At 36.6% G+C, this 23,893-nt stretch overlaps 1 protein-coding gene across 5 annotated transcripts in view; it reads right to left on the reverse strand.

The window, feature by feature from the left end:
• Positions 1 to 23,893, reverse strand: part of LOC125054300 (ecdysone receptor) — a 111,289-nt gene that overhangs the window by 9,452 nt on the left and 77,944 nt on the right. The window contains exon 1 of one of the 5 annotated variants that reach the window (XM_047656094.1): positions 10,114 to 10,780. The exons of 3 other annotated variants lie outside the window; for them this stretch is intronic. In XM_047656094.1, coding sequence (XP_047512050.1) covers positions 10,114 to 10,426 — 313 coding nt within the window. In that variant the 5' untranslated portion in view covers positions 10,427 to 10,780. Of the gene's footprint in view, positions 1 to 10,113; positions 10,781 to 23,893 lie in introns of those variants that run through there. One more of the 5 variants, XM_047656095.1, reaches the window with a different exon arrangement.

Below are 23,893 nucleotides of genomic sequence, written 5' to 3' on the forward strand. Positions count from 1 at the left end.
TGCACTTTTAAACTATTTTAATGGCGTAAAATCATGACTTGTAGCCTTGCGTCTCAGGAGCACCCTATAAACCCTTTTATCACCTAAGATTTAAAATTATTCATAACCGCAACGTTTGTTTATTAACCTCGTTCCATGAAATAGACAGCTTATGGTAAAGTAGGTCAAGGCGCGTTCACATGACGTAAACGTCTTATCGTAGAATCGTCATAAAGGGCTAATAAGACTAGCTCACCAATTAGGTCAACGACTCTTTGTTTGTCTGATAAATGTTCATTTTTATTAATTAAGACACTCGGCGGGGTCGATACTCAGCCAAAACCACAAGAAAATAGATCTCATGTTCTGCTTAACACACTCTCACTCGAGTGCCCCGTCGATAGTATCTCTCTATTGCATATTTTCTCACAATTGAATACAAGTCGTGCTTAAAACGACGTATTTTTAGGTCATTAACACACGATAGGACACGTTTAACCTCAACGAGGAAAACAGTTTGGTGTAAGTAGGTCGAGAGTATTCTCTGAAATAACAACCGATGTGTCGCCTGATGAGCGAAGTTAGCATACCAACGGCCTTTGAATTATCAACTAAATACGAAATAATACCTAAGTACAATCCGGGAAGATTTGGAGTCGTTGACCGCATATCAGACGCGATAAGTCAAATGAAAATCGACGCTGACAAAGAATCTCTTTATTTTCTACGAATCTCACCGACTGGCTCGTGATTAGATTACAATTTGTTTGTATGATTCTATAGCTTATCAGCGTGACATTGGCCGGTATTTGTCGAAAACAGTCATTCAATGAAATGAGAACATCGGTATGTGCACGGTAGGGGGGGATAATTAAAACTGCTTTTAAATATCACGCGATCTTCGCGTGTCTCCATAATGGGAACGTTTTAGGAAAATCATGCTGGTTTTTAATTTATTTAAGAGATAAAAAGGAAAGGCTTAGAATAAATACGAGCATAAATCGAAGCTACCATACCGGCTGGGCCTCTTTGCCGCGTGACCAGATTGCAACCAGCAAAAACTTCGACGACAACCAACGTAAAAAACGAAACATGAAGCATCGAGCACGAACGAAATAGCAAGTCATGGATCTCATGATCGATCACGACCTAAAGTTATATTGTGCAATACTTTATAGTTTGTTCTGTAGTACCGAAAGGGATTCGGGAATAGCGACCTCTCTATCAAATAATTGCATTTGTGTGTGTACAGTCCAGCGATAATTAAGGGTTTACGTATGGAGACAGAAATAAGTGCCCGTTGGCCCATCTCGTGAACTGTGTCATGGACTCGGCCCACGCGCGTCGTAAGGTCGCCGCTGTGACAATTTCATGCCGTCAGACGCTTCATTCATCAATACGTACGTAGATTAAAATAGATCCGGTAACATAATTCAATATTCAAAAAGCCTAAATAATAAATAAATAAATAAATTTAACTGTAAAGTAATATCATTTTTGTGTACGTCAATGTTGCCACGAAATGTATCGAGTACAGTTGTATTATAGTAAAAATGTTTTCGATTGGTAACTGGTACCACGTCGGTTTAGCTGTTAACATTAACAAGTGATGTCAGTATGATCGATGATCAAGCAATGACGGAGCGGGAACTAAACGCGTTCAATACACACCATTTTGATACACCCTTTTGCAGGGAACAACTGTTTGGTATATAAACAACAATGACTTCAAGTAGGATCTTAAAGATTTAAAATATCAATATTAAAAATATTTTCTTTTTATAAATGTTGTAAAATCACACAAGTTACTTTGAGTATTGATATAAATTACCAAACGTACGTGTTTGATCACTTTAAAGATGTTATTTCAACTAGATGCAATTACAAATTAATGTACGTAGAATCTTTTGACCGAAACGAAATAATAATTATCTCTTATCTAACCCCAAATTTAAATGCCGATAAAAGATAAGTTTTCCGCAATTTATACTTTATTCAAAAGTGCTTCTTGCAATTAAGATTGAATATTATATATCTAACCGTAATATATTCATGAAAAAAAAAGGCATAATGTTTCTAACGTCGTCTAAATCATTGCATTTCTAAATTCAAAGTGAATTCCTGCGCTGAAAATGGATTTTATTGGCAGCATTCGCTAAACATTGTTAGCACGCTCACGTCTCACGTATCGAATAGAGTTTGTTACATTGCTCAGCGCACACGTAGAGCGATGGAAGTGAATTCCTCGCCTGTTACATATTCAGCGATGTACGTTGTTCTGAAATTAGTTTCTTTAAAGAAGAAGCGAGAGGAATGGCATTCCTCCGGCGCGGCTGACCGGTTCCCAATAGCAGGCTGTTTACGGCCGGACCAGATATAAATAGATATGCAGCAACATCCATCGCTTTTATGTTTTACTTTTACACCTCTATAAAATAAACAAAGCCATTGAAAGACAACAACAACGAATGTACCTATCTTTTTTATAACACGATGTTCGCTAGTTGTTCTTATTTTATTTAAGTCTTGAAACTTTAGTACTGATTAAATTGAAATGCCTCGGTGATTTCTTCGATATCAACGTAGCAATTGAAGTTTGACTCGGCCATTATTATAATAGAGTTATTAGCCATTTGAAGACAATTGAATGATGGATAAGTACTAAACGCTCGACGTGGGCCTGGCGGCATTCATTTAAATTCTCCTCGACATTGTAAGACAATTTTAACAAAAACAAGTGTGCATCAATTGAACTTGTGATAAAATCAGCGACTCATAAGATTTCACTTTCACTGGAGCTTTGGCATTATCTAACTTTCTCAAAGAAGCAGAAATTGGTTAGTTTTCGATGCGTTGCGTAAGAAAACACGTGGTGCCTCGAACGTTGACCCCATATGCGACGCTGATATCGTAGCATTAGATAAAAAATGAACGATAACACATTTCCATCGGGCCGTGCTGAAAAGAAACGCCGTGGCCTTGCTCAACCCGAGAGTCACCTAGATAGATTCGTTGCATAAACGGCTGGGGCGGCAAAGGGGGTCATTGTCGCTTCGTTCGCGTTCACCCAACGGTTGCCACTTGACTCTTAGGTGCAGGTATCAAACAGTCTCCTTCGGAGTGTCTGTGACCCCGATGTTAATAACCTAAAGCGGTAGCACTATAAACAACTGACTGCGTCAGTGATATGCAGAGCGGTTCGAGCCTGCATATCGTACGACCATTGATGTTTTCGGCTTTATCTATTTTGAGAGCACATCAAACATCGGGGATGCCAAGAATACGTTGAAACGGAACGATTCTATCTGCCTACTTGTAGTTCTCTAGGAAACCTCGCTTCAAGTTTTGTTCTACTACTTAATATTATTATTTTAATAGTGTTATATAATGTATCATTATTATAATACGATACGCCAGCGCAACATTAGTTCATAAAATCTTAGTGAATACATTGATAATCAAGAAACAGAAAACAGTACCTACTAACATAACATGTCGTGTTGTGTACTGACGTTAGTTATACAAAATAAGGTGACCTATATGATAAGATTACTTCAATAGCTCAACTGCACACAAAGAATGCAGGTTGTCGATGTGTGAATAGCGTCTCTCCGTACAATGACATTGTCGACCTTGACTACTGGCTCGTATATAAGCACTCACACAGTAACACAGGAATGTATTCGTCACGCATATATTTAAAGATTTTAAACATCGACCAGATATTATTCGTCGAAAATGAAATGCACGTAATAACTTGCAGTTTGAAGACGCGAGGATGCTTTTACAATGAGACGGGCTGCAGCCGATTTTAGGGGTGCTCTGTTCGTGAGATACACCAGTTCAACACACGATAAGGTGAATGCCAACGCGCTGTGCAGCGATGCACAGCGATCAAGGCCAAATCTAAATTATCAGTCGGCTTTAATGCATGCCACACAAATATACTGACATTATACTTGTAAATTGTGATACAAATGCAAAATAACTTTGAAATGAGTATGCATTTACTGCAGTTTTTACGATAAACAAGGCGAACACCAGAAATGCCAAACAAGCGTTATTCTAAATAAAACGAAAGAATATTTATGACGCACATAGAGACAAAATTAATGTACAGAACTATTCAACATCTGTGCCGGATAATCATTTATTCGATAATAACATTAAATTACCGTATTAATTTGAAAATAAGACTAATTGACAAGAAAAGTTTAAACAATTTGCAGATATTTGAAATTTCAGACAGACAATTATTTTTGCCAAATGTTTTCTTTGATGTTTGATAAATGTTTGGTTCGCCTCTTTTTAAATAATTTTAAAAAATAAGTCATTTTCATAAAATATTTTTAAATTGTGATATAAAATGAAACAAAACGATTCGTGTAATTGGATAGGTACTTATTAAAAACGCTTTTTTACAATAATATTCTATATAAAATGTGCACCGATGCAAATGTGTGTACATGAATTTTAATTTGGTCTCATAAAAAAATAAGAAAACGCAAAGCCACCCACAGGAAACATTCCTGGACAGGACAATATAGGTCTCAAGGATGTATAATACGTCCGAGGACATTCGTGCGGGGGCGGCTCAAGATATACAATTTAATATAATGTCTGCAGACATTACTCACGGTAGCCTTCGATTTTGTATTGCTTATGTTATGTAAAAACTTGTTTCTTTACTTTAAATACACTTTATTAAACTCTGTCATAAAACTTGTTGAAGAGATTGCTCCTTAGTGACAAGGCCACCGATTGCACTGTGAATTCAATATGTTATGGATCGATTTGGTTAAAATATAGTTCAAGTTCCTATTTTTAACAACATTAATGTTATTTTCCAAATACAAACTTATATTTTTAATTGACCAAGTGGAATGCTATAAAAAATGTGTAAATGATGCCCTTTTCAGATTAAAACCGGATTTGTTTTGCAATATGTCATGTAAAATAGAATAATACAAAAGTTATACAATCATAAATATATTTGTTGTGCACCGGGAAGTACGTGATCTGCCTTCGCATGTTATTCTGCTGGTGTATTTCCTCTTCAATTGTTCTTTCCTAGTGACATAATTCACGATCTCAAACTTGCTGAATTTTAATGTAATATTAGGAAAACAAATCACACAAATCAATATTAAGAAGTAGCGGCTGATGGAAAGTTACAATCATATAAATTATCTAAACTTACATAACATATTCTTATTCAGGTTTGCTTAGTGATGTCAAGTTTAGCTGTTTAAGTAATGACTGCTGCCGAAATTAATCCTTAATAAAAGTATTCTTTATTACTACGTTTTAGCGTTTATATAACCTATATAAACAATAAGGTAGGTATAAATATATACCTAACTTTTAGGTTATATACCTCGAAACCTAGGTGCATGTATAATCGAAAACGTTACCACGCATTGTAGCACATAGATTTTATAGACGAGAAACGATTGCTATTTATAGAAACCAGTTTAGAAGCAAGTTATTAATCAAATTACAATTTGAGTTGTTCGTATAAGAAATTCGGCAACAGGTTTCTCTCTTGGCAAAACGTGTGACTTGTAATAATCGAAACCGGTCAAGTGCCTCGAATCTTGGCCCCAAACTTGGAATAATGGCAATCCGAACGACAATTAAGCGTTCTGTTAGTGAATCCGTTAAATGATTTAGATCAATGTACATTTAATTCCGGACCCAACGCAGAGACTCTTAACAATACCCGCTTTGTAAACATAAGCAGATGTTCTCCAAAAGATAAATAGAATCATTAGATGATCACGAAATAAAAACTGTCGGGCGAACAACGTAGAACAGTGTTTAAATAAATCCGAAATCAAAATCTCAGTTTAGTAAGTTTCAGAAGTTAAATTGGTTGAGCGATATACACGCTAAGTTAAATGTTAATTCAAGATAAATCGGGCAATGTAACGTTTTCAGTTCCATTCGTCGAATAATCAAAAGAATTAGAATTCAAAGTAAATCAGGCAACTATGGAAACCATTGCGCATTCGAATCACGTCCAAGGAGGCAAATAAGTTTGGGAGCAAATACTGTGCCGAGAAAAACATTAAGATTTTTGCGCCTTTAAACTTTAGGAATTTTTATCACGCGGTAGTTATCCAAATATACATGACCTCATTGTACGATTGTTGAAATTCAGATTCAGAACTAAAATGCAGTCTCTGAAGATCACATTTTTTTAAATTGTAGTGATTTGTATTAAGATATAAGCATCCTAGTTACGAAGACTGGCTCGAGGGAGATAATAGAACTAACAAGCGACGCGATGGCAGCGCGCGCGCAGCCGAGCGAAACAAGCGCTCGACCGCACATCCGCCAGAGCCTTCCTAGATCATTTTTAACTATTTTTAACAACCTTCTGCTACCATATCGTGTTTATCAGATTTTTTTGAATGTCCTCTACAATAGTTAATACATCATAATAAGGAGATTTATTTCAATTATTGCGAATGTGAACGCGAATTTCAATTAATGCGGATATACAAAAGCGAAAAACAAGTGTTTGACTAATTTTGGATGTCGATGAACTCGACTTGTAAGTTGTATTTACATCTAACCGAGCATAAGAGAACACAATGACTAATTCTTTAACTAATTCTCGTCTTAAGTTTAGGAAGATTTGGCTTCGGTTCCAAGTATGATTGGCAATTCCGTGTGTGCAGATACTGAAAGGGGTCAAAGCTATTAGATTATGCAGTCAAAGGGTTCAGAATCACGCCGCTATTTAATAAAGTTCCCTTCTATACGACAGCTGCTCGTGGGGATCAGATTAGTAATATTATTCTAACACTAAACATTCCAAATCGTCGAAGCTTGCGAAGTTGTTCGAATTTCTATGCTAATAAACAACTCCATTACGACAAGTCCTATTTAGAAATTATCATAATATGTTCGTGGAAATATTATTGCTCTTACATAATATGTTTTATTTAAAATATATGAAGTCATAAGCTATCTCCGTCGGGGTTACTGAACCTTATGATTAAGGAATCATCAATCACAGCTCGTGTAACAGGATAGGCATCGCATGTCACACCATTTATTTATATTTTAGGTACTAAGTACTTGTACATACTGCGTCAAAGATAGTCCATTAAAGGTACCGCAGAACTATTGTGTTTTCCCCTTTACGTGGCATTTTCCGGAAATAGGATTTTGCGTTTCTTTGAAGCAATTCAAATTTTCTAATCAATATAAGACCTTGGGCGGTCCGTAACCCTATCGTTGCGGGAAAATAGAAACATTGTTAGGCAGAAACAAATAATTTCCGGCCACATATAATATAGTAAGAGTAATTAGTGTTGCATGATGTTGCCAGTTATAAATGGACGTGTCAAAAAACCGCGGTGACCTTGGCGCCCCCGCGCGCGTGAAACGTTCACCTCAGCTGAGGCCCGTGGGGCTGGAAAATGCCCTACGACTTTCCGTAACAATAAATTATCTCATCACTTATTCAAAAGTCCAACTCTTAGCAGACGTAGAAGACTATTCCGTCTTAATTCCTTGCGCGGTAAACGACAGAGCTCGCTGCATATTTGATTCGATTTTCGAAGTTTTTAATTCAAGGCCGTAAAAGGCCATGGGGGTGAAACGATAGTGCGTTCCGTTCCATTGATTGAGTCTCTTGTCCAATATGTTATTACTTCTGTTTGTGGAATCGCAATCGAACGTCCGTTCCGTTTTTAAGGACAGATTTTAAAGGAATAAAAATACGTAATAAGCTCACCCGCATGCTTGTTGTTATCTGTGATACTTTATTTCTCGTGAACTTTTATTGATGTAGGTAAATTCCGACTTATGCGGGTTACTTAACAAGGGGATAATCTAATAAATTAACGCATCATATGAACGGCATTAATATGCAAGGATATAAGAATGTGAAATAATGTTTCCGAGAAAATCTTTTAAATCGCGTTTCGAGTCGTTAATCAATCATAGTTGAAGAAAAAATATAATTAAGAATATTTAAGAGGTCAATGACTAAATAGATAATAGAATATTCAAATACGATGTGATTTTTGTACTATTTAAATTTAATCGCTTTACCTCATTGTCTGTTTTATACAATCATCGTACTTTTCGCGAATAATGATTATTAATTAGAATTTTAAATCATACGATTGTCATAATATTACAAAACAGCCGCCCATTAGAGAATATCCACAAAACGTTGTTATGTTTAATATCAAATTCGTGCTTGGTCATTTAGGATTTTCACCATTATTTAACGAAAATAATTTGACATTTAAGTGAGAGGGCAATCTGTTAATTTCAATGTTTATAATGATAAACGAAAAGTTTTTCTTTACTTATTTATGGTAAGGTACTTGAAGGATTTTTCAGTTTCGTTATTATAAAGATCTACGAAAAGGATCCATTTCTAATTCCCCATTATTCTTTTATATTTAGTGTGGCTTGTCTTGTCTCAATATTAATCGTAGGCACCTTATGATATAGAACAAAAGTGCCTTTAAATCGCCCATTTTGTTTTAGTAGCATGATCATTTTATTCATATATCATGGACATTGCTTGTCAAGCGATGCGATTCACTACCGAAGTGGTCTCAAACCGGTCCAACAAGCGGCGACTTCGACGAATCTCACTGCATACATTTTTAAATTGACTTCACTTATCTTAGATGATTCCAACCTTTTCATTTATCTTTAAAATGCTTCGAATGGATCGGACAATTCGCATTTCTATCAAATTTATGTATGCGATGAAGTACAAGCATATTTCAGACAAATATGTGAGAGCAGAAACCTCAAAATTCATATTGTATTTAGCGCCGTGTAATTTGTCTTGAATACATAAATGGAGGCATTAGGTTTCTTTGGAACTATATATAGAATGCTTCTTTCATAACTCGTCAACAGTTGATGGTAATAGGAGGGGAGGCCCTCATCCCGCCACCCTTCGCCACCCTCTCCCTAGAGAATTGATGATAGATTAAGTATTGTACTATTCTGGCAACGAAAAGGTATTTCTTTGAAAAATTTAAGATTTCACTTTCTTCCATCTTTGTTTGTTAATAATAGGTAATTTCGAGCAAGACAGGCGAGTATTACCTAAAAACAATATTAAACGAACTAGAAAAGGATTTGTAATAGGAATCCTTTATTATAGATTCAAAGATACGTAGAAAATAAATTGATTTTAAGAAGCAACACTAATTGGACTCTTAAATTTATTAAAAATAATATTTGGAGATGTGGTCCTCATGTGGTTCGTCTGTTATCATAATTAATACTTATTATTTCATTGCCTCTTCGAACACAAAGTTTTTAGCTTTTATAGTACAGGGCTGGTTTAATTGTCTTGGCAGTAACCTGTTTCCGGAAAGACTGTGTTAAAATTTCCACGGTAACCTTGAGCGTGTCGCGATAAGATTACTCATATACAATGTTCCTCATCCAACCTAACGTTTAGCAGTCATTGCCTAATCAATAGGCAACATTGTTGACTAGCCACTAAGAATAGAACTTCACATTAAAGGTAATGTAAGTAGGTAAAATCATATTCTAAGCTTTGGCTAGATAAATATGGATGACGTATTTTGACTTTTAATCTTTTCCGCCCACAGACTATGTCATTACTAAGATTAGTCATGTAAACGACAAAACAATCCTCACAGGGAACGATCATTAATCAAATAGGTTATGCAAAGTGCAATGTTATGGCGCGCAAAGCAAGACAAAACTGAGTTAAATAATATTGTCCAGATCTTGCTTATATTGAAGTCATTAAAGCCTTTAAAGCGGGAGAGCATATTGTCTTTTAACTTAATTGGGCGAGGCCAATATGAACGAATTTTAGTTAATTTTTAAATGTATATCATGTTGAAGGCATTTAGCATAATAGTTATCTTAAATAAGTTGAAAACCCTTCAAACTATCTATGTCAATGAAACACTGGCTAATTGCAATAATGTTTATGTTGTAGAAGAGACATCGGCCCGTGGCGCCCGGTCAAGGTATCCGGGCCAAAGGTCGATGACAGACAGCGGCGCTTCTCTCCCGACAATAGCAAAACGCTTAACCGCCAAATTTGACGTAAACATTAGAATCTTTAAACGGGTCCGAGCTAGAAACTTCTGTCTATAAACTAACCTGATGATATAGATTCATTTTCAGATTTTGGTGTCGTGGGTGGCATCGGTAGCGGCATCGATGGCAGCGGCTGTGTTTGAGGTTGCTGCTGCTGCATTGTGCAATGTGTGCCCAGCAGGGATTGTGTCGTGTTATAGCTAATTCCATCGTCGTAACCCCAAAGCTCGAGCCCGTACTCAGGCGAGGCGAGCGATTCCGGGGACATAACCATAGCCGCCGAGAGACCCAGAGCAGATGAAGAAGTAACTTCAGACGAGCTCTCCTCGAGCATACGCAACGGGAATCCTCCGTTGTTTGACCAGCGGCGTCTCATGACGACTGAAAAGCATCAGTCGCTCCTGCAATCACGACCACCGACGGACATTCTCCGTATGTCCAACACTTCACTTTTGATCGCACTAAAAAACTATCTAAACGCTCTATCAACCACTATGTACCGGCGCGTCGAGACCGAAACAAATTTCTCACACAAGCCAGTTTTAAGTCTTACAAGACAGAAAGTCTCGAACGGAACAACTTTTTGTAATTTACATGCGAGAGGAAAGTCACACGAGTTCGACTGTTGGTAGAGCCAAAGGAGTAACTTATCGGGAACGCAAAATACAAATAAAAACACGTTGCGCGCGCGCGACCGTCGTCAACGGAGTACGAGCGAAGCGAACAACGACGCGGCCGCTCTCACTACTCACTGCCACGGTCGACTGTGACGTCACAGCCCCGCGCGCCCCTTAATGCCCCCGCTAACGCCATAACCAAGCGAGAACCGAGCACCAATATTATGTAGAGTTGTAGAAGCGATAATAAGCGGCTGAAATGCTCAATCAAAACAGGCAGAATTGTAGCTTCAATTGTCTAGAATTAACATGACACCTAAACTCATATATTTTCGAAGCCCTATAAGTAATATATTAATCCTACTAAATAAGAATACAGAGTATCCACTACTTGTCCCCAAAAAGAGTCCATTAAAAGAAAGAAAGCATTATTCATCTCCGTTGTCTAATGGAAAAGTTATTATTATTAATTTCTATTTTAAGACAGAAAGGTCATAGATAAGAAAATTTAGGTCTCCTCAGATTTTGTGGCCATGTATTATTGATTTGGTAAAATAACTTATTAGATAAGATTGGATGACGCGAGCAAAATTCGGTTCGACTTGGATGGAAGTTCGTCATCATCACGTGTTCACACGTTCGTTGACCTGAATGTTTTGGAAGTATCTTTGCCTCATAGCATAAGTGCTTACCTGCTTACATTAAAATTGTTTAAAAATATTATTAAAACATACTCCCTTTATCAAGTTTAGAGAATTCCAGGAACAATCGTTTGAACAATTGCTTGAGTGAGCTATGTAATATGTATATAGTATACTATGTTATTACTTACACCAACTAAGTACCAACTACACAAAGCCTGTACTACACATGCAATTGCCATTTTTAAGGACTACTTGATCCAGTTTTCTCTACGAATTGGCAGCTCAGAGATCGTGTTTCAAGTAGAAACCAACATTTACAAAACATTAATGAAATTCTGACTTTTGTAATTGAAAGCATTGAATAGAACCGTCTCAATTCTTAAACAGGGCCGTGATTACTTAAAATAAACGTTTTTTGTCGCCTATACAGATAATGTTGGAGTCGTGAGGTTAGTCAGTCGTGCGTGCACTTAAAGTTACCTCCCCCTCCCCCCATCTCTACGCCACTTTAAAGTCATCACTTTGAAGTTATCGCGATTGTCTACTGAAGGACATAAAAGCCATAATTGGGTCCTAGATTATACCGGTTTCCATTTACAACATAAATACCGGCCACTGCAAAAGTTAGCTTTGTTAAATCGTTGATGAAGAATGCGATCTTAAATATTATACATCACTCAAATGACTTTTGTGCTAAAATTTACCTCCAGGTATGTTTAAGAGCATTACAATTGTAATTTTACCGACTTTTAATGTAGGACTGCAATTTTGTAAGACGGGTTCTTACCTGAAACAAAAATAATTTATTAAAGTTTTCATACAACATTTTCCAAACTGATATTAATCTATGCGTTTATGATGCCTTTGTTACGTAAATTGAAAGAGAATGTCAATTTATCAAGCGAATCTGTAAAGAATCGCTATGACTAGCTTTCTCGGTACAGCGATCTTGTGGTTACACGGCTATTTTTAGTGAGCCTCTGACCGGTTTGTATCTGCTCGTATTATGTATCATTTGAAGTCGAGCGGCTTACGTAGTTCCTAGCGATGCAGTCGTATAAAAAGTGGCTCGGCGGAATGGTCTGCTGAAGCGCAATTAAGACCAAGGTCTCCGGGTTATCAAACCCGTGTCGCCGCGCCTCGATGCCGTCGCAAAAAAATATAGCGAATAATGAAGTCGATGGTATTAAAAGATAATAGCGGAGTTAACACGCCGGCTGCATCGCCTTAAATACCCACATAAAATGCCTTCGACATTCGTTACGCTCGCTGTGCAAACATGATACTTCTTTATCGAAAAGGCGTTTGACAACACGCTTGTCACTCCAGCACAGTACCTGTATATTCATTATCGGGCTACAGGTACTGTGGCAGGATACTGGACTCTCCGATGACATGTACGGGCTACCTCTACGCTGTGGTATCGCTTGTGGTATCGCGAAGCATCTGTTGCATACTGAATGCGATAATCCTGTTCGTTGACTTCCATGCACTTGACAATAACTGATGTCAGTTGCGTGAAACCATGTTACCGTTTTATTCAGTCACACGGCCGATTATGTAATGCTTAGGCTACGGCCTCTGCTAGAAGAAGGTAGCCTCTCTAGTGTTCAACTTTAGTTTTACTTTCGCCTGCAACGAATAACGCATTTCTAGCTAATTCGGAATGTACAGAATATTGAATCTTGTTTCTTGTGCGTTAGAGTTACTTTTAGCTTAAGTACGTAGTATTAGAAGTTACTTAGGTGGTTGTAACGCGTAAGTGATATAACTACGTCCGAAGGATGTGGCAGTCTAATCGCGAATTGGATGTAATGTGGGAAATGTCTAAAGTCCTGGTTGTGGCATATTTAGTTCATGCATACACGAGAATTGGTTTTTTCTTAATAAAATCGAATAAATAAAATGAAAAGATGCGGTAATATCAAATAAGAATTACACTTGTGAATCACGATGTCGGCAAATTGAATAATTGATAGTTAGTGCTTCATGAACGTTCTTACAATGATAAGCAATTTTTTCATCTCGCCAATTAGTCACCAGTTTCGAGAAGCTGATATTTGGTCAAGTCATCCCTAAAAACCCACATCCTTCAAAGCTTAGCTCGCACTTGTAGAATTCGCTAATTAAAATATCGAATAGTGTTCACAGGACTTAAATAGGTCAAAGCAATACTGCGTCGACCGTTGTTTGCGCGTGAGTTGAATATAGATGCATAAAGTGCATTGGTTGCATAACGCATTGTCCTCGCTGCAAAACGATGACACAACTATCCGAGACCCGATTACCCGAACGAATATAGTTAAATCTGAATTATGAGATTTAGTCGAGATTCGTTTGAATTATAAAATCGCTGTCTAAACTAAGAGTTGAAGAGAGAAGTTGTTTTCACTTATTTTATAAGTTTAGGGCTGCCCCGCAATCGAACATACGGGACCATAGTACACTTTGTAGAGTACGGATAGAGACTCAATGTCTAAGAGTAGCGATAGAGAATCAAGCCGACCAGTAATACATTGGAGTCGGACATTTCGACCAGTCCTCCGCTAAATTTGGTCAAAAGGAAGAAGCTAGTATTTGGGAACACCAGCCCAAAGATGTGAGCAGTAATGAATATGAGGTCGTACTTCTGGAGCTGCATACGTTGTACCTCACCGAAAAATTGCTTAGCCTATACGCATACAGGTCTGATAATGGTTCGGTCCAAGGTTCGGCTTAAAAAAATAATTTAATCAAATGTATAGATTATAAATTATAAGCTACGTATCTTAACTTAGCAAATATCAGGTTTTGTAACATTTTGACATATTTATATTCAACACATAATGTAACTAATTTATATTTGTCACTCGGTAACGTCTAGTTTAAGCCAAAATTAAAAAAAAAGTATTTTAATCTCTGAGGTCTTTGGCCTTGTATTAATAATTTGAAAACAAATTGAATCTGGAAACTTAAGAATTCCGTACAACGATTTGTACGTACTCTTGTATGAGTTGTATGTAATGAAAATTTTTTTGTAACAGGGGGAAAACGGGCAGGAGGCTCATCAGTGTCAAGTGATACCGCCGCCCATGGACACTGATAATAATTATTAACTGCTACATTCGGCTTCAATTTCAATTTAATGCTTGGTCCGCAGTATTCTCATTAACTACAGAAGAGAGAGTATTTAATACATAAAAAAATCATGTTAATCAGAATTATATTATTTATCGAAAATAAATAAGTTTTGGTTTGGGGAACACTAAGAGCAGATTAATTGAATAGAAGTAAGAGTGTGGGCGAACGAATTTTTCTCAATCACAGCGGAACAATACGTAGATGAACGTTTTTTGTACATTTTAAATAAAATAGCAATTTATTTGTTTAACATGAGCCGTGTCGGCTGTCACAGAAGCCGTTGACTCCAGCTAGAGTTCTTTTGCCAAAATACTGTTCTGCAGGTTTTTATAGAAAAGATTGACAGCTCTTGTCGTCTCCCACACCATTGCCAACTTTGCAATTAAAAATATAATAATGTATTCTTATTTCAACAAACATGTGGGCTTTAGCGCGATCACAGTTTTTTTTAGAACAGCAATTAGGCACCCAGATGCTACTCCATTGTCATGTGCAGACCATACAGGCAGCTTCTAGTATATCACTCGTTACTATTTGTAATGTATCAACAATTACGTCAGGCTTCTGTTATTTGGGAGTTACAAAATAACGAATCTCTACGTACTAATTGCGTATGCAAGTTCTGACTTCCAAGCAGTATACCGTAAGTCCATTATCTCAGACCTCTGAGAAGACATTAATGGTGGGATAAATTGAAGATAATTCTATCTAATTGCTAGTCACGGTCATGGCCAATAAGCACCAATATGCTATTACACATCACGAGGAGAAGGAGGCCTTCGCTTGTTTTTAATATAAACATTAGTTTCCCAGATATTCCTGGAAGTGGCGAGTGGTGCAACAGAAAAGTATAACATAAAAGGAGCCCGTGCTCGAAGTGATATATGCGAGTGGGATCGGTTTACATAAAATATGTACTTGACTGAATGGCCCGAGATTTTATTTACACAATTGAGCACGACGAGCGCTGCATGACACATGTGCTAATATGTGTTTGCCTTGAAGACGATTTTAAATGTTCATCGAGATTGGTTAAATAACCTTCCTCGAGGAGCCCGCTAATATTTATTGCCCGATTCTAATAGTGCGAATTCCGCATTGCCTTTTAAGGAGATTGCCAACAACGGTTTCTCGACTGACGGCTCAGAACGTGTGTCCTAGATGCGGCGCTGGACAGGTGCCAAAGTAAAAATTACAAGTTTGAAGCAAAAATCGTGAAGTGCAATTAGTGCACTCATGAGGATGTGGGACAATAAACATTTCATAGTCACGTACGCGCAGGAATTGGTGGCGTTTGTTGGATACTAGGTAAAAATAGTTCAATGTAAATACGTAGATCGTGTTACTTAGACCGGCAACCGAACGCCTCTCGGGTCACGGGCACGTCTTAGAGTATTAAATTTATAGCCTCGTAACTCGTAGCTGTGATCGCGCTGCGAGCAACAAAACCGGCTGCGCTGGCGACTCGGCTATTGTTCACGCTAGGAATAAAAGTCGCATTGCAAGCATTGCCAATGGGAGCACTTGTTTAAACTGCCAGCACGGGTATAATGCACGAGTTTTACTGCCACCTCTCGTAAAACTATCCACGCTATTTCCTACACGCATTTCAAAATATATTTCTGGTGTAACATGTGAAATTGTGTGTAGAGCAATACACCATGATAGCGGGCAAACAGCTAAAGATTTTAATTTTATTCATGACACTTACAGCTCTCTGGACTTAACCGTATAGCCCTTGAATTTAATTCGCCCAAGAATTGCGTTCCAATCACGTTACAATGCTGCGAACGCGATTCTGCCCTTTAATCAACTCTTGTAAATCATTTCCGACAGTCGATTCCTTCTCATTGTATCAAGATATAAACGATGACCGTGAAATAAGTGTTTTGTTTTTGTTTTCGATTAAAGATAAGTTCCTTTGAGCCGAGGAGGATGCGGAGCTTAAGAAAGCTCATATTGTAAGCGGCATTTTTAAGATTCTTCATCTTGTCTCACGTCTACCTGCAATAAATATTGTGGCGTGTTTAAACTGTAAAGTCAGTTTATAGCATACATTATAAGTGGTAATTTAAACGACTTGAATGTGTTTGACATTTCAACGGCCACCAGTGCCTGTGTAATTGCATCTGCTATTTTTTAGACTGCGGCAATTAACCTCTCTCTAGCTTTTTATTAAGAAACGGAAAATATACTTCATAATTTAAAAATAAAAACCTACATTAAAAATATTTGTTTTATTGTAGACACAACAAGATTGTACTTTCCACATATCCAACATAATATCACATAATTGAAATTATCTTTCAGCATTGTATTATAAGAGAGAAAGTCCAAAAAGCTGTAGTTGTTTGTTCTGCTATTACAATAAAATAGTCCACATTCCTGGGTTGTCGGAAGTGATTAGGTGTTTACATCCATCAATCAAGCAGCTCTACATTTGCTAGTCTTTCAGAACTCTCAGAACTATTCAGAAATATTAAAATACCTATTTCATAAGGCACAGATGGCCGTAGACATTTAGTGGAAATACTTATTTATCTGTGGAATGCGTGTCTATTAAAGTAAAAAGCACAAACGCCATGTCCTGCATATCAGAGTGCCCTTGAAACACGATAATGCTGTTACGTAACGCATACCAAGCTTTAGATTAAAAATTCGGCCGAAACAGATCGGAAGTGTTACGTGCAGTTGTCACGAAAGTCCAAATTTCAAAGTTATTAACAAAACCCCAAAACTATGTGTATATTTTCATATAATTCTCATAATTGTGCTTTTGACCCAAGTATATATAACGAAAATCTGTTAAACGACTGTTGTATACTTTACAGATAACCTTCGGTATCTATAAAACGGTCAGTTAGTTACAATTGGGTACTCAGAAGCAGGTCATCGGATCAGGGCAGATCTTCTAGCCTTGACCTAACCACGCCTGACTCAGGGCACTGCATCCACTGCAGCGCGCGTGCGTCACTTTATCAATGCAATTAGCTCATATATGACTCCTATTTTAAGCGAAGGGGCTCAATTTTAAATGTTTTCGTCGTTAACCTTTGCGTTTGTATCGGTTTTGTTCGTGATAGTGCTAGCCTTTGAATCAGTATAATAGAGTATAGGTTAAAAACATTACAATTATAATTATTGCGAAAGGAATATGAATAGACCAAGGCAGTTTGTGAGACCCGATTCGCATACTTTTAAGTGACGTAATTGGCTCAAAAGCGTGTTAGTAAAAGAACATCCTCCAGGACATGCAACTGGGTCGCCGAACGGGGACAAGGTTGCAAACACATTATTCTATCAAGTTAGTTCACGCCCCGCTATTTGTAGACCTATATTCCTACGGGTTATTAGTAAATAGTATGTATGATTTAAAGATTTGTAAATATCAGGTATAATATCAGAAATATTAATATCAGAAACAAATCGAAAAAAAAAACTTTCGTTACAATTCGAAAGCTACTAAAATACTGTTGCATAGAACTCCCCATGAAATCGCCGTCAAACGGCGACTAAAAGTAGCATAATCCTGTCTAGACATCCGTAAACATCTCAAATGTGTCTTGCACAAGATGCCCGTAGCCCTAGCCTAGCGAAGTTATCGTGTTATCTTGAGCCAACCTTGAGACTTTGTCGGCGACATATTTGTATAAAACATGAATATGTAACGGATAATCATGATTTTATAAATCGGTAGTATTGACCCGTTTCTTCCGTGTTCACGAGGCCAGGCTTATCAAATGGCCTTATAAAATTAAACAATGCATTCGCTGTTATCGCATGGCCTTCCTGTTTTAGGCTGCTTAGATTAAGTGATACTTCAAAGTCTGTCTTAGTCTGCAATGATTTATTATTGTAATCTTGACGAGCAAATGGTCGCCCTCGAACAGGCCGTGGGCACATGTAACAATTTGGCACCATCATTATATTTTAGAGAATCTAAACGAACAGAAAATTTACTAGACAAACAAAATCCTATGATAAATGAATAGAACAGTTAAGAGGCGTAATCGGTGAACGGTGATATCGATTTGTAGGCAACTGTCAGTGCATAGTAGGGCAGCCTTGCATTATCGCGGCTCGCCCTTGGTCCACTTGCGCTATCTCGGGCACATCGCTGGAATCTGATAAACTCTATTTCATACCGCACTCGCAATTTCATAGACGATAATTTTCACACCACCGGCTTTAGTAATAGAGATTTGAACTTCTATTTCGTCGAAACGAAGACTGGGAAGATTCTTTTTGTAGAATAACAGTGATATAAAAACTAGCGGCCTGTCCCAGATCAATACGACTGGACATTTATTATTTTACATATATTGGATATAAATAATCTTGCCTTTTACTCAGGGATAATGTAGCACTCTAATAGTGAACGAATTTTTGGAAGCGCACCAGTAGTTTTTGTGTTTGTTACATAAAAAATACAAATCTTTCCTCTTTATAATATAGGTAAAGATCTAGATATAGAAAAATACGTACACACTACAGCATCCAACCAACGACTCAAGATTGAGAACAATGAAAACCGAAGACATAATTTATAAACCTCATCTAAAGAGTATTAGATACACAAAATATTGCAAAAAGTTGATCGGTACGTGATTCGATTTATTCTCGAGGTTTTTTACAATCGAACTAGCTCATGAGATACGTCACGCCAAAGATTTGAGACTAACAAAAAATTGCATACAATGGCTCACTAGCCACAAAACAAATTATTGTGGGCGGTTTGAGGTTCTAACGACGCAAAATATGCACCGCAAGTTTAATGTATCATTACTTCTGATAATTATTAGGGGATAAAAAAAACAAAGCATTTGTAAGCTTTGTTTTAAATTAGAAAATTAATAATTAGAAGTATAACATTAATAAATCTTATAGTATAACATTAATAAATATACAGTGTGTGGGTTGATGTTAAGTGACACCGCTCCCTGTGGACACTCATTCTGCCAAATGGCTCGCGAGTGTGTTGCCGGCCTTTACTCTTGCGAAAACTGTAATTAACTTTTAAATGTATATGGTTATTAATATATTGGCATTTCACTGACATCTGTTTCATAGATGTCATGAAGATAAGAAAATTTATAATTTTAAAAGTTTATAGTCTGTGAAGTTACTAATTAGTACCTCTATGGTCAGTTAGTAGATAGTAGCCGACTCTATTCTTATGCAAAGGTCATAGCATTCAGGCAACAATGTGACACCTGCCTGGGCCTGCCACCTGCACAGCATTCATAATAAGTTTGCAGGTCTATTTACAACGTTGAGTATTTCATTAAAAATAACTGTTTAACGTTTGTTTTTATCAACAAAATATTGCAGAACGTAGCTTTTTTTCTGGAAGTAGGACCTCGTTTAACAACCTTCTTAATTTAAGTATTGATAATAACTTATATCAAAGTACCACGTGATTTTATAAATTTTCAGAGTTCTCTGTGTAAATCTTTAAGCTGTAAATTGCAATGTAATACTTGCTAGCACAATGCGAATGTCATTTATAACAATGCTACTCATTTTATTATCAAATTATGAACGGTCAGCCTCTAGCATGTGTAGCGCTACAATATTAGAATATCTTCTTCAGGTGCTGAATAAAAGTTAATTGATAAGAATTTGTAAAAAAACAATTTAATTAAATTAAAATGATCAGCTTCTAAGCCGAACAGAGTCAACAATGTCCCGCTCTTTGCTTTGAAGTAATGTAGAGTCAATATTACCTCTTGAGAATAAACGAACGAAGTTTGTTCTTATAACAAAGAGTAGCACGCCCTTCTGCCTATCTAGAAGGCTAGGCTTAATGGGTTTTCATTTGAAAACATAAAAAGTATTCCCAAGAAAACGAAACGAGTTGCGGTCAGTTGGAATATTTTAAATGATCTCAGACCTGTCCTATAACAGGTTGATGCACTTTGTCTCGAACAAATGCAGATAATGAAAGACAACGCTAATTAAAACACACCTTTAACATTAAACATTCTTATTTGTCTTTTCATGGACAATATCTTTCAGTTTGAGCCACTCATGAGGTTTCAAAATTGTCTCAAAATCTTCAGAGCAGACAAAGTCTGTTTTATAGTTAGTATAGTGTTGTGTGACTTCACAGCGGAACAGAAAAATCTAAAATTGTTTAAGGTTATCAGCAATTAGAACGTTCCCACTAAATTACGTACGGAAACGATTTGAATTATTAGTCTATTTTTAAAGTTAATAACATATACATAACATAGTAAAAGATTAGTACAATAAATTTAGAGATAGTATAGGAATAGCTTGTTTATAACAAGTGGTTCATCGTGTGATTATTATATTATTATTTATTTAACGTAGACGAAGACAATGTTTAAATCTGTAGAGGAGAATTTTATTCGAAAGCTTTGCAAAACACTATTTAAAAACGTGGTTTGATTCTAGAGAAAAGCAAGTTGCGCAAGTGCACGTCATGCTTATGCTGTCATGACACAGAGCATGGGCCGTCTCGCTCTACTGCGTCACGTGGTAGCCCACTTTAAGCTCCAAATATGAGGTCTAATTATTTCACAATCGTAAACGCACTTGCAAGTTGATGTCAAGATGCTTTTTGTGTTCTATGCTCAGCCGCATTGTCCACCGGTCTGCGATAAAACCTTCGTTAGCGCCACTGATTTTTTTTTTTAATTATTGTATCAGTTCTCTCTCATCAGGGTTATGTAAAAGGGAACCGACAAGGCCCTATGAGAGTATTATCACTAAGAGAAATAGTAAACTTCATAAAGATATTATTTATATGATTTTGTGCCACAAATAATAATTCTTATCTATTAAAACATATTTTGTTTGCATATCTTTATCTGAAAGGACTATTTTTTCAATGACACGAATTTTGAATGGGGTCAGATTAAGATACTACCGTAAAATTCGGTTATTCTTGATTGTATGATGAACTCTATATAAGAATCACATCTTGTGGTGTTAGTTTTTTTACATATATGCCAACTCAACATAGCAATTAACCTAGTAATGAAATTTTCGGGCGCACTCTAAAAATACCAAATAAAAGTGTGTGTTGGTACGAATCAGTGTTGTTTACAGATATCGCGTCCGTTGCCCTCTAAACAACTCGGTGACATTGACGAAGCAAATACTGATAACACATAATATAATTCCTTACGTATACGTGGGTCGTTCAAATAGTTTAATGGATATTTAAAAATAATTATTTTCTTAAAACGCGACTAGACGTCGATGATTTATATACGAAATCTTTGCCGTGATCTCATCAACAGTCGTTTTTAGCAGACAAATTTCAATCTGTGATATATAAAACATTAGACTTTGTCTTAATATGGTATTCTTTTGTTAAGTATATTCTCTTCAAACTCGCTCGAAGAAAATGTCGATCGTGGTTCCTAGCTAAAAAAAAGAAAAGTTTGTACCAATTCCATGTGCCTCTTAGATGCGTCCCATTGAAATTATTATTGTTAGATTGATAGAGACAATGACGACTTGAAATGTTAAAGGTATAGTTGAAAACCGGCCAAAATAGTGTGACGTAATCTAAGTTTAGTGAACGTTTGCGTCGGTTCTGTGCCCCTAGCCGCGTTCGTCGTTCGGCCATGTTGAGAATATTCTCGGCTCAAGGTCTGTCCGTGTATTTCAAGGCCGAACGCAACGGGAAATCAACCGTCGCCGATCTGCTAATAGACATTTATAACTAGGTACTATTGCTTTGCTTTAAAGAACTCCAAGCGAGAAACGAGAAACATTGTTTTACCTGAAGTTGTTAAATCGAGATTAAATCGTTGTGCTCGTACGGAACATTTATGTATCAAAGTTTATGGCCCGTTTGATAAAAATCTGGCTAAACTACATTTGGTCCCTAAAATTTGCATTTGAAAAACATATCACGTTGCATGGCGTCATTTAGTGCCTTCGATGGCAAAATATTTATTAGTTTGCCAAAAAGGTGTCTCGTGCGTTAAGAATGTATTGCTTTAAAGTTTAAACCTTTGTTTTAGATAAAAACGTAGATGTTAGTAAAATTTTAGAATTAGGACTTTTAACAACAAAACGCTGTGAAATCGTCTATTTTTCTAGCATTTCTATTATTCGGTCCGCCGTAGAACAATAAATAGTCACACATAATTCAAGTCATGGGAAAAGAACACGTTATAGTTTTTGTAAAGCGGGGAGCATAATTAGTGCGAGCTAAAACCAAGGATCCGTGATAATAGACTTTTTATTTCTAACATGCAATTCAATGACTTCTAAACAATACCTTTCATAGAAAGCCTTATTATTTCCATATAAGGATAACGTTCATTCCAACGATCGCCGAGTAGCTCTTAAGTCAATTCAAAAATGTGTAATGGTTCAACGTAGCAAGCATATTTATGAATTAAATTACTTTTGCATCTCGAAGAGAAGCGCCCATAAAGTATTATTGAACGTTATTAATGAGTAAATTGAAGATAAAAGGAACGGTATCGTTTTACAAAATAACCGTTACTCATAATTCCCTTTTAATAAACTTTATTTTCTCAAAGAAACACGTACGGTATATGAAATGTTTCAGTTAATCACTGAATGCAAAGTACAATTCTAAAATACTTTAATGCTTTAGTCGTTTCTTGCTTTGAATTCCAATTCCATGAAAGTTTAAATTATTTATGTCCAATAAAAACAGGTAACATTTCGCAATTATAAGTGACTAATGTAAGAAAAACGTCGTTGAGTAATTGATTTAATTATACCTAAACCTACATACATTTAGCCTAGCTTAATGGGCTCGTTACATTAATGTTTCTGGTTCTTACTTGAGAAACATTAAGTACCCATTTTAGAACATACATCTTATCAGAATAGGATTTGCTAAACCAAGAACAGTAGGCATGCGTGAGATTAATTACTTATAAATAAAGCAGAGTTATTATTGTCTATGGATCTGTTTGGCATGATTGTATAATGTAGTTTTAATGTATAGGCTTTTAAATCTAAGCTAAAGTAACTGCGTCAAAACCCGTTTATGCAAATGGTGTAAGTTTTGTGTGGAAAGCGGGCGAATGTCAAGTCAAGATCAAATCCTTGTTGAGTTACGTCATGTGTTATTTCGTTCAAGGTGGATCGACATCCACCTTTAGTCCATCCGTAATTTCCTTTTGTTACAATAAGGTAAAGGGTGTTTCCGCTCGCAGATAAATATTGCCAATTTAGAGTTGGATTGTTTTGTGCAATATCTCTATAACAAATAGATCTTTACGATTTAGTATCGGTTCACCCCGTAATGTTATTGAAGTATTGAATCGGTTGAATGGCTAACTAAATCGAAAACTGTGAAGGAATTCTATCCATCAAAATCGTAACTTTTTAACTAGTTAAGTCTAGTAGAAAGGGTGTTATTTGATAGGCAAAAAGTGAAGCCATATTATATAACTTGATATCATCGTAACAGGATCGCGTTTTCATGGTCAAAATAAA

This window comes from Pieris napi, chromosome 12, assembly GCF_905475465.1.
Source record: "Pieris napi chromosome 12, ilPieNapi1.2, whole genome shotgun sequence".
NCBI classification, from domain to species: domain Eukaryota; kingdom Metazoa; phylum Arthropoda; class Insecta; order Lepidoptera; family Pieridae; genus Pieris; species Pieris napi.